At 50.4% G+C, this 11,421-nt stretch overlaps 3 protein-coding genes across 3 annotated transcripts in view; all 3 read right to left on the bottom strand.

The window, feature by feature from the left end:
- ppip5k1a (diphosphoinositol pentakisphosphate kinase 1a) overlaps positions 1 to 1,484 on the bottom strand; it is a 184,893-nt gene extending 183,409 nt beyond the window's left edge. The window contains exon 1 of the mRNA XM_069902475.1: positions 1,466 to 1,484. The gene's annotated coding sequence lies outside the window, so the exon portion shown is untranslated. The remainder of the gene's footprint in view (positions 1 to 1,465) is intronic.
- LOC138745177 (uncharacterized) lies at positions 918 to 5,115 on the bottom strand. The gene is made up of 3 exons (XM_069902233.1): positions 4,802 to 5,115; positions 4,192 to 4,753; positions 918 to 1,629 (listed from the first exon to the last, which is right to left on the bottom strand). Exons 1-3 carry the CDS (start codon positions 5,113 to 5,115, stop codon positions 1,339 to 1,341), a joined length of 1,167 nt encoding a protein of 388 aa, XP_069758334.1. The 3' UTR covers positions 918 to 1,338.
- Positions 5,116 to 10,329: 5,214 nt separating this feature from the next.
- The window catches only part of LOC138745176 (stereocilin), a 44,879-nt gene continuing 43,787 nt past the window's right edge, over positions 10,330 to 11,421 (bottom strand). The window contains exon 33 of the mRNA XM_069902232.1: positions 10,330 to 10,477. Within this exon, the coding sequence (XP_069758333.1) occupies positions 10,398 to 10,477 (80 nt within the window). The 3' untranslated portion in view covers positions 10,330 to 10,397. The remainder of the gene's footprint in view (positions 10,478 to 11,421) is intronic.

Genomic DNA, 11,421 nt, shown 5'->3' with positions numbered 1-11,421 from the left:
GGGCAGAAGGGCCTGTTACCGTACTACGTCATAATTTAAATTTAAAAAATGTAAACAGTCATTGCAGCTAGAACATCGCTCCTCAACTAGAGAGAAATCACAGCCCCCGTCCCACCACACAGAACTGTCCCACCCCGGGCAGGGGGTAGACCACACAGAACTCATCCCGTCGAGAACCAGGGGACACAGCCTCATTTTAGGATGGAGATGAGGGAGGAACTGCTTTTACCAGAGAGTGGTGAATCTGTGGAATTCTCTGCCCAAGAAAGCAGCAGGGGTTGCCACGTTAACTGTATTTAAGGCAGAGATCAATAAATTTTTGACTAGTTGGGGAGTTAAGGGATCTGGGGAATGGGCTGGTAGGTAGAGCTGAGTCTATGGCCAGATGATCAGTGCTCGTGTTAATTGGTGGAGCAGGGTCTACGGGCCAGATAGCCAACTCCTGCTCTGCTCCTGATGTTCCTCTCCATGGCTGAGGAGGAATGGCAAGAATAAGAAGCAAATGGAAGTGATTTAAATTTGAAGCCTCTGCCATCATTCACAGTGTCTTTGGTGTTGCCAGGGCAACAGGGCGTGGGATTGCTCTGGTGTCTGTGTGTTCAGGAGCTGTCAACAGCAGAGAGGAGGTGTGATGGCCCAATGATGTGGCAGCTTGCACGTGCGCGCACACACAAGTGTACGCGTGCCCACGCACGCCCTCACACACATCCACCCACACCCTGCACCCACGTCTGTACACAGTGTTGTGACTCACCAATCACCTGTGCACAGGTCCAGGCCACAACAGTGGATGGGGAAGAAATTGGTGACGTTAAACAAATTATGTGTACACAGCACCTAAAGCCCTCACACAACATCCCCATTCAGCGCCATCAAGGGTCAAGATGGAAACTCATCAAGAGTCGAGTACACAGTGCAAGAGAACAGATTCATTTTATCGCAATTTCACCCAACCCCGGCCTTTGCACGAGATTTGAGCATGACCTTTCCCTGAGCAGTTTCCATGTACTGGCAACCACATCATCTGTACCCAGTCACCACCAAGGATGATGAGCACATCGGGAGCATTGAGAAGGAGGGGGATGTAGTTCAGTTCTAAATCACCAGCATCACTGCTGTTTCTTGGGCACCTTTTGCACCCATTTCCGGTTTTGTCTGTTTATGGACAAAAACTCTTGCTGCACCGATGCAGTCCATCCCTGGGGTCACTGACTTTTGGCAGCATCTCGATGTCTACCACAGGGAGGTTACTGATGGAGAAGGAGAGGGCAGAGTTGGCACTCATTCACAGGGAAGGGGTGGTAGGGGTGTCAACCAATCTTGCAGGGATTGTCCGGTTCACTGACCATTCCGAAGGAGTCTCAGAATGTTCTCCGCGGTCATTGTGTTTTGTCTCAGTACCCACTGATCATTACCAGGATACGGCCTGATTCCAGGATCACCGACCACTGCTGGGGTCACTGACCTGTCACACAGCTGGTCTGTTCTTGGTGCCTGGCCTGTGGGCCGTGCTACTGGGTCATCTTCCACCAGTGGCAGCTCCTTGCTGGAAAGGAGAGGAGGAATAGAGAGGGCTTCTACGGAGTGGTGAGTCCCCAAGGTTGGTTGGAGATGCTGACCTCTGGAGCTCTGCAAGCAGATAGGAGAAAGACTGTGTCAGCACCTGTCGTCAATTGATCCACCACATCTGACAGCAGATTTTGAAACACTCAGCTATGATTCAGTGATCGCACCTCTGGCCCAGTCTGCAGCAAGGCAGCGGAGACTATCTTAAAAACCCAGCTCACCTTGGGAGGTGTAGTGCGGAGGGAGCGCTGGACTGCGGGAGGGAGAATGCAGAGGGAGCGCTGGACTGCGGGAGGGGCAGTGCGGAGGGAGCGCTGGACTGCTGGAGGGGCAGTGCGGAGCACTGGGCTGCTGGAAGGGCAGTGCGGAGGGAGCGCTGGACTGCGGGAGGTGGGTGCTATTGGAGGGGAGTTGTATAGGAGTAGCTTAATGTTGAAGGGGTGTTCCATGGGACTAGTGCACGATTGGAGAGTTTTGCCATGTGAATGAAACACCATTTACCTTTTATTTTCTCTGGATGCTGTGTGACCTTTGATGAGGGGAAATGTCGAACAATTATTGGGAAAGTTCAGAATACAGCTAAGGACCCATGGGTTGATGAGCGAAGGGGAGACCAGATACAAGAATAGTCTACAACACACAGAGATGCTGGGAATTCAGCTGGTCTTGCAGCGTTCATAGGAAAGAAAGATGTATTACCTTCCTCAAGGTAGAAGCAACAAGCAGGCAGGTGTCTTAATAGAAAAGGGCAACAATGGGAGGGAGAGGAGTCCAGACCAACAAAAGGTGTTAATTGGCTATGATAAGAGGAGAGATGAAAATTGATTTTGGATCTGTGAAAGGAGACAGAGGGAAAAGGGAAGAGAGAGTGTGAGAGACAGAGCTAGAGGAAAGGTGACAGGAGAAAGAGGAGGGGAAGGATTTAATGGAAACTGGAGAAGTCGATGTTTTTTTTTTAATTTTTTATTTTTCACACTATAAACCATACTGACCAAGATACATACGGACATTTTTCTTCTTAAATATATACAGTGTTGTTTTCTCCCCCTTTTTCCCCCCTCTCTTCCCTCCCTCCCTCACCCCCTTTGGAGAAGTCGATGTTAATGTGCCCAGACAGAAGATGAGGTGTTGTTCTTCCAATTTGTGGGTGATCTCAGTCTGGTAGTTCATGAGACCATGGACAGACGTGTCAGAAAGGGAATGGGACAGTGAATTGAAATGGGTAGCCAATGGGAGATCCACGCCCTTCTGAAGGTCAGAGCTGAGGTGCTCAATGAAGTGATCTCCCAGTCTCTGCCCAGTCTTTCTGATGTAGAGGAGGCCACAATGGGAGCACTGGCTGTAATAGATGACCTACACAAAATCACAAGTGAAGTGTGGCTTCACTTGGAAGGACTGTTTGGGGGCACAAAAGGAGGTGTGGGTGCAAGTGGAGCACCTCCTGCGGTCACAGGGTTAGGTGCCAAGAGGGGATGGATGAGTGGACAAGGGAGTCACAGAGGCAGAGACAGAGAGGGGAAACAGGAATGTTTGACTAGTGATTTTATCACATAGAAAGTGGCAGAATTGGCAGAGGAGGATATGTTGGACTCTGAGGCTGGGGGGGTGGTAGGTGAGGTCAAGAGGAATCTTGACCTTGTTGCACATGGGGATGGAGGGGGCCAGGGCGGATGTACAGGTAATGGAAGATATGCGAGAGAGGGTTGAATTGATGGTGGTAGAGGGAAAGCCACGTTGTTTGAAGGAGGAGGACATCTCTGATGAACTGGGATGGAAGACCTCATCCTGGAAGTAGAATGGTCTAGAGAGAGGCAAGAACAGACAGTAGCAGGTATTGATACACGAGATGGTGGGCTTGTTGCATTTAGAGAGAGGACCTCTTTGGGCCTGCCCGACACTCTCTCGAATCTGGCCTGATTTTATTGAAAAGTAAAACCATGGTCACATTCCCAAAAATAAGGAATCGGCCAATCAGGACTGAGACAGACAAGAAACGTCTTTAACCAGTGTGGGGTGAATCCTTTAATCACCGAGGAGATTCAAGATAGAGATTGCAAGTAATTAAAGGAATCATGGAGTTAGGGTGAGAATGTGGTGCTGAAGGAAATGATCTTTCCTCTACTCTTGTCAGTGATGTTCCTATCTAGAGTAATCCTGCCTGTCCCATTCCAACCGCTCCTTCCCTGTGGGCCTGCAAACCATACCTTGTTGATTCTATCCCCTTGACTTTTGGAAACTGAGTAGAGTCCTGACAGACTCAGAGTCAACTTTCACCCCACGTGTACTTTTGGCTTCTTTTCACTTGTTGTGATATTGCCCACTTCCATCCCCTCTCCAGTGATCTACCCAAGCTAAGTCCCAATTGCTTGCATTTGGCACCTAACCTTGTTTATTCTGGGCAGTAGCCTGATTTTGCCCCTCTAACTTCATAGCTGCAATGTTTCATCTCCTCCCTGCTTCTGACCCCGAGGTTGTGCACTGAATTGCTGGTCCCACTGGGCTCCCAAGTGTGAAGAGTGGGATCGTCTGTCTGAGACTGAACCTCCCCTGCTCTCCACAATGAACAGAGCACGGGGGCGAAAGACTACCTTGAGGGAAGAGGAAGGCAGGTGCGTTGGCTCCAACCTTGGTTTCAGCGTTGGCTCTCCTTGCGTTTCGAGATCTGTGCTGGCCAGCTGGTGTTTGGATCTCCGCTGGGGCCTTCTGAGCAGACACTCTGAACCACCAGCCCAACCAACCCTTGGCATGGCGCCTGAACTGTCGGTTCAGCAGAGCATAGAGGACCGGATCCAGGACGCAGTTGGTGAAGGTCAGCCAGGTGACGAGGAAGTCCAACGTCTGGATGGAGTCGCTCTCGGGGTGGGGGGTGGGGGAGTCGGGGCCGAAGTAGGGCAGCCAGGTGAGGAGGAAGGTGGCGACCACCCCGAGGATGGTCTTGGCCGTCCTGGATTCCCTCGCCAGGCCCGGGGCGAACGCGGAGTTGGAGGACGCGAGGCTGGCCCCTCTGCGCGGAGGGGGGGGGGCTGCCCCGCAGCAGACGGAGGGGCTTGGGCTGTGAGGGGACCACCTTGCCCTGGTGTCCAGAGGCCAGGCTGCTGGTGGTCCCGGGTGACTCGCTAGATGAAGTAATAGGACAGGTCCACGCAGGTGTAAAGGGAGATGCTGGAGGCCAGGCCGGGCCCTCCACCTGTCCAAATGGAGTCACGCAAGGCCTTGGAAGGGGCCGACGCCCAACAGCCGGCCCACCACGAGAACGCGATCACCTCCCCCCCGCCCTGGTGACGGTGAGCGCCAAGGGCCGAAGGCCGCGAGCTGGCAGGAGGCGGCGCCCAGGGGCCAGGCCCGCGTCACGGTCACCATGACGACGGGCGGGAGGCCCCGCGCGAGCGGCCCAGCGACGCCACGAACGCGTTGGGGACGCTCCTGGAGAGCAGCAGCAGCACGGCGACGTTGAGGGGAGAGCCCCAGGGCGAGGATGGGCAGGTAGGCCTGAGCCTGAGCCTGGGCCTGGGCCTGGGCCTGGGCCTGGGCCCCCGGGATCCCGTCCATGTTCCCAGGGCAGCCTTCCTCTCGGCGCCGGGAGGCCCATGGGAGCCGGCCTCCGGGGTGGGGGGAGAGGGGGGGGAGGAGGGGAGGGGGGAGGGGAGGGGAGGGGGGAGGGGGGTAGGGAGGGGGGGAAAGGGGGGGGTGGGGAGGGGAGGGGAGGGGGGAGGGGGGAGGGGGGAGGGGGGTAGGGAGGGGGGGGAAAGGGGGGGAGGGGAGGAGGGGGGGGAGGGGGGGTGGGGAGGAGGGGAGAAGATTCAGGGCAAGCTCTGAGAGGAGCAAAGAAACATGGATGAGCGGGGATTCCTGTGGGAAGAGTGGGCCCATCAGCTCTGGAATCCGAGGTGGTCCTGGTGTAACAGCAGGATGGGAGCACTCCACTTCACTCCACTCCACTCCACTCCACTTCACTCCATTCCACTTCACTCCACACCACTCTACTCCTCCTCTCTCCCCCCCCCAAATGCATGAACATCTTCCCAGCCAGCCCAGAAACCGAAAATCAAACCAGAAGAAAATGTGTAAAGGGGGGAGGGGGGAAGAAATGCCCCCCCTCTCCAGAGAACCACACAACATTACAGCATAGAGCCCTGCGAGTCCACCCAGTCCCACAGACCTGCACTCAGTCCGTACCTCTCCCATCCATCTCCAAATTCTTCTTAAATGTTAAAATTGAGTCTGCCTTCACCACTTCAGCTGGCAGCTCCTTCCACACCCCCACCAGAAGTTCCCCTTTCACCCTTAACCCATGTCCTCTGGTTTGTCTCTCACCTTCCCTCGGTGGAAAAAAAACCTACCTGCATTTATTCTGTCTATTCCCTTCATAATTTTAAATATCAAATCTCCCCTCATTCTTCTACGCTTCAGGAAATAAAGTCTGAACCTGTTTAACCTTTTCCATGTAATTCGGTTCCTGAAGTCCTGGCAACATTCTAGTAAGTCTTTTCTGCACTCTCTCTATCTTATTGTTCTTTCCTGCAGTTCGGTGACCAAAACTGCACACAATACTCCAAATTTGGTCTCACCAATGTCTTGTACAACTTTACCATAACATCCCAACACCTCTGCTTAATGATTTGATTTATGAAGGCCAATATGCCAAAAGCTCTCTTTACAACCCTTTCCACCTGTGACGCCACTTTCAGGGAATTATGTATCTGGATTCCCAGCCGCACAAAGCTCTGGCTGGGCCATCACGTGGTTGAAAGTGAAGTAAGAATTCACTGCCTCAACTGCTCTTATTCCAGGTTGTGTCAGACAGGTCAAAGCTTAAACAAGAGCCGGGCGCTGAACTAAAGGTTGGGAGGCAGAATGTTCTCCTGTAGCCCACCCAAACAGGTTTAGTTTTGTTGATGTCGATAAATGCCCCAGGATTTAAAGGTGGGAGCAGATCTGAGATGTCAATTGGGAATGGTAGATGCGGGTCTGGCAGACTGATGCTATCCTGATAGCTCCTGGACAATCTGGTCATTTTATTTCTCTGGTCCCTTCACCCAGTTTTGTTGAACTAAGTTTACATCGAGCGGCACAAAGGGTCAAAGGGCCTGTACTTTTTTGCACGTCCAGTGGCAGACAACTGCACCAGTGTGATGAGTGAGCCACCAGCCTGAACGTTATTGACAATGACGAGGGATTTGAGCACATGACTTGCCATCTACACAGTGAGACATAGGAACAGAAAAAGGTCATTCAGCCCATCAAGTCTGCCTCGCCATTTAATCATGAGCTGATCCATTTTCCCCACTCAGCCCCCCTGCCCAGCCTTCTCCCCATAACCTTTGATGCCCTGGCTAATCAAGAACATATCAATCTCTGTCTTAAATACATCCAGTGACCTGGCCTCCATAACTGCCTGTGGCAACAAATTCCACAGATTTACCTCCCTGTGGCTGAAGAAATTCCTCCATTCTATCTGTGTTCTAAGCAGACGCCCTTCAATCCTGAAGTTGTGCCCTCTTGTCTTAAGGCGACTGTGGGACAACATCAGAGCTCCACCCCCCCTCCCCCCACCGGCCTGATCATTACAAAACACAAAATTGGGGAAGTTTCCACTGAATGTTAGTTGAACTGATGCCTCTTGCTGCCCCTGGCGCACAGTGATGTTAGTTAAACACATACCTGCACAGACCTGCAAGGCACTCAAAACCAAATCTTACACTGCCTTGAAAAGGGTTCACTCAACTACCAAACTATCTTGTGTTCTGACCAACTCTGTTCCACAACCCCTGGCAAAAGTAAATTGCACTTCTCACAGCGGAGGAAACTGCTGGCTCCATTCTCGCCTCAGACGAACTGGGATTTCTGCTGCAGCCTCTCTGTTGCTCCACGCAGGGCCATCGGTGCTCTGTCCTCGGAGAGCGAGCGCCTACTTCTGGGGTGACGGTGACTGGGTCCAAATTGCTCTGCTCCTTGTAAAGGAAGCAGAGCTTTTCCTGCCTCTGACCCCGTGCTCTTTTGTCGAATCGGCCCAGTCCCTCCGGCATTCGAGCTTCCTTTTGCGCACATCACCAGAGCAAGGGTGGAGGGAGAGTATGGGTGGAGAGAGGGCAGGTGAAGGGAGAACACAGCAGAGGAGGGGGAAGACACAGAGTCAACAGGGGCAAGCAGACAGAGGGATGAAGGAAAAGGATCAACGTGGGGCGAGGACAAGGAATTATCCTAAAAGAGTGACCACAAGAGGAGCCACATGGAAAGATGGCAGGGAGAAGCACGGGAGAAAGGGAAGGGTTCCTGTGAAAGGGATCAAGGAACAATGGAAGAAGCCGAAGCAGCAATGAGGGGGTTAAATTTCGGGAGTTCTTATTTCCCTGTTGCATTCCACTGATGCCTTAAGGCAATCCCGCTAATTGTTGTTATTAATCCATTGGCTCCAGAGGGGAGCGGAGGGAGCAGCTGACTGTGGAGAGTGGTGGTTTTAAAGTAAATCTGACCAGACGCCTCGCTTCCTTCAACACTCCCAGCCCCTCTATTACACAGCATTTCAGTCTGGGGTCAGGTTGCAGTTTATGAACAAGGGACCTGCTAGCCATTTATCCTGAAATAGAGGACAAATGCAATCAATGTAATGGGTCCCCTTGCCACGCAGGATATGTATTCTGTCAGTGCCCCAAAATACAAGGGTTCCGCAGCGGACTTTTCAGCTCACTATCTGTAACATTTAAAGTCAATTTGTAGCCAAACAATATTTGGAATCTCTGTGAACTTTCCATAAATTCCCTGCAGCGATAGCATTTACATCCCTAATAGCCAAGCATCTAATTGTGTTACACTACTGGGGTCCCTCTATTACACAACGGATTAAGGACATCAGTTTCTTTATTTAACTGGAGAAAATCAAATACACATGAAGAGGGCCCACCGGAATGTTTTTCCCCCACAAATGGCAACCCTTTGTGTGTTATTTCTGTAAATTACGAACACTTTCAGAGGGTGTACCGACCGGTACAATGGGTAATATACCAATGATATTGTCAGCAAAGGGGCCAGGTGTGTATCTGAGGGTGTTCGCGAACATTTGTGTTGGTTTTTCTGTCAAAAAAATGTAACCAGGTGCACGGTGTACATCTGTATAATGTGTACCAAGTTGTCTTGATGCTCGATCAATACATTTTGAAAGGACAGAGGATAGATTTAGGAAAAAAGAACAAAGGACCCGCTTCTGGGTGAAGTGAACAAGGGGGGAGAGATGTGATTGGTTAACCTGATAACACCGACAGGGTCGGGGAAGGTGTGTGCTCATCTTGTCCATTCACACATGTGTGTGCAAGAGAGCGGCGTGAGGGTATGTGTGAGTGGGCCTCTTTGGGAGCGTGCTAGTCTTGGTTTGTATACTCTCGTCTTCTCAGATGTTTATCTGAGCCTGTCTCTAGAATGTTGTCCTGTTCCAGGAGGCGCCCTGCCCTCCCATCGGAGAGGGGTTGTTTGTGTCTAGTATTTCCTGTTGGGAGACAGAGGCTTCTGTCAACAAGAATCCAAGCCCAAAGCCTGGCCTCATGCAACTTAAACCATGAGCAGGAGATCTCCTTGATCCCAGAGTAAGGCCGAAGTTGACTTCTTGTTGATCTCCATTTTATGAAGTGAGGATTTGGCCCTGGAGAGAATCACAACCGATCTGATCAGTGGTTCTCAACCTTTTTGAACAGAGAACATTGCAGCATAATACAGACCATTTGGCCCTCAATGTTGTGTCAACCTATATATTCCCACAATAAAGATATCTAAACCCTCCCGACCTTGTAACGCTCTTTTTAGTTCATCCATGTGCCTGTTTAAGAGTCTCTTAAATACCCCATTGTTCCAGCCTCCACCACCACCCCCAGCAAGGCATTCCAGGCACCCACATCTCTCTGTGTAAAAAAAAAAAATTTACCCCTGATGTCTCCCCTAAACTTTCCTCCCTTCACTTTGTAGAGTTACTTTAGGTGCTCTATGGTTAGTAAAGGATTACTTAACATGGTACGTGAGTGGAAAAAAAAGGTCGAGAACCACTGGAATTTGACCCTATCCCACAACATCTGCATTTGACAAGGAGTATCAATCAGAACCAAGACCCCATTGTTGATAGTTTTATCCAAGACCAGGCAAGTTGGCTGTTGGCAAGATACCCAGGCAAATTCTTGCTCCTGTCCTTTTAATTCTCGTCCTCTGTTTTAAAGCTGCCAGCTCCTCCTTTCCAATTTCTGTAACGTCTTGTTGAAATGTACATAATTCTTCGAGGGTGGTTGGTTTCCCCATGCTGTGGGGTCATCATCTCCCTGAAATGTCGCCTACTTCATTTCAGGCACTGAATGATCCACTCAGCATTTCCATCTGGTAATTATGTCTCATTTTCTTGAACGGTGTAATTATGTTTCATGATGGTCAAAAACGTGTTGACCCTTCCCATTCAGATCAATGGAGAAAATGGAGAAACAACTCAAATACTTACACTCAATACACATGCAGACACACACATAGGCAGTCACGCAGACAAACAGAGATACAGACGTAGAGACACAAACACAGAGAGAGAGAGACACACACAGACACACGTGCTGCAAATACAGCAAGAACAAAAACAGCCTTTGGTGCTGGAATTAAAAGCAGGAATCATTCTGGGGAAAACAACACATTCCAACAGCATCCGTTGAGAATAAACAGGATACCAATTTAAATGCTGAAGTCTTAATTTTCTGCATCAGATTATACTGAAATACAACCAACCACCTGGAGCATTCCAGCCTAAATTTTATTCATTATTTAGTACAAAAGAAATCTAAATCTAAATCCAGCATAAATCCATTGACAGTCTAACCAGCCCCAAGACTGTAGGTCACTGAGAGGCCCAGGTAGGGGACAAAGAGTTTGAACGAAGCAGCAGTATTCTTGCCTGCAAGTTTAAAGAGAAGTAGCATTTAGTTTAAATACACATCTTTCCTCTCTTAAAAAGCACAGCCACAGTATCGCCTTAGAAAGGCCTCCAGGCAAGTGAGTCTGGAACCAAGACTCAGTTATGCCCTGTCCATCTCATGAGGGTGAAGGAGGTTGTTCAGCCCATCAAGGTCGTTCCAGCTTTCATTCCCTGAAACCTATTCCCTTTCACATGCTCATTAACACCCTCTTGACTTTCTCAGCCACCTGCACTGAGGGAAGCCTTGCGGCTAATAACCTACCAGCCTGCACATCTTTGGGAAGTGGGAGGAAACTGGACAACCCGCCCCCCCCCCCTGCTTTGGGAAAACCCATTCAGACATAGGGAAAACATGCAAACTTCACAAAGACAGCTCCAGAGGTCAGAATCGAGCAGGGGTTGCTGGAGCTGAGTGCTGCTTACTGCAATAGTTGATCAACAGCTGGCATTTTGCAAGCAAATCCGGTGTTCTACAATCCCAGGACACAGAGGCCAGATTCCTGGTTGGTTTTCCCTTGCTTGTGGCACCAGAAACTTGACAACCAGTGGACCCAGACTGAAGCCCCAGAAACACGGTTGGCATAGTAAGTTAGTACATTGCTTTTACAGTGCCATCTATAAGGAGTTTGTACGTTCTCCCTGTGTTTGAGTGGGTTTTCTCTGGGGGCTCCGGTTTCCTCCCACTGTTCAAAAAGTACCGGGAGTGTAAGTTAATGGGAAGTAAATTTGGCGGCATGGACTCTTGGGACGAAATGGCCTGTTCCAGTGCTGTATGTCTAAAAAAAAGAAGACTTGAAAACAAGTGCCCACACCGGAGACATACCCAGGTAGCAACTTGTGGACCAGCTCCTTTCAAACGCCATAGAGATATCCAGATATTCCCACAGTCATTGCTTGACCCATAGCCTCAAAGATGATAAGGG

Source organism: Narcine bancroftii, chromosome 11 (assembly GCF_036971445.1).
Source record: "Narcine bancroftii isolate sNarBan1 chromosome 11, sNarBan1.hap1, whole genome shotgun sequence".
Classification (NCBI taxonomy): domain Eukaryota; kingdom Metazoa; phylum Chordata; class Chondrichthyes; order Torpediniformes; family Narcinidae; genus Narcine; species Narcine bancroftii.
Note: the sequence above shows the minus strand (reverse complement) of the source record. Positions and strands in the feature narration are given on the sequence as shown.

What these genes read in the sequence shown, in the direction of transcription:
- LOC138745177 (XM_069902233.1), bottom strand. Translation starts at nt 5,115, where the DNA reads ATGGACGGGATCCCGGGGGCCCAGGCCCAGGCCCAGGCCCAGGCCCAG. An exon ending in GTTCTCGTGGTGGGCCGGCT is followed by an intron (nt 4,754 to 4,801) that starts GTTGGGCGTCGG and finishes CCATTTGGACAG; the next exon opens with GTGGAGGGCCCGGCCTGGCC. An exon ending in GAGCCAACGCTGAAACCAAG is followed by an intron (nt 1,630 to 4,191) that starts GTTGGAGCCAAC and finishes ATCTGCTTGCAG; the next exon opens with AGCTCCAGAGGTCAGCATCT.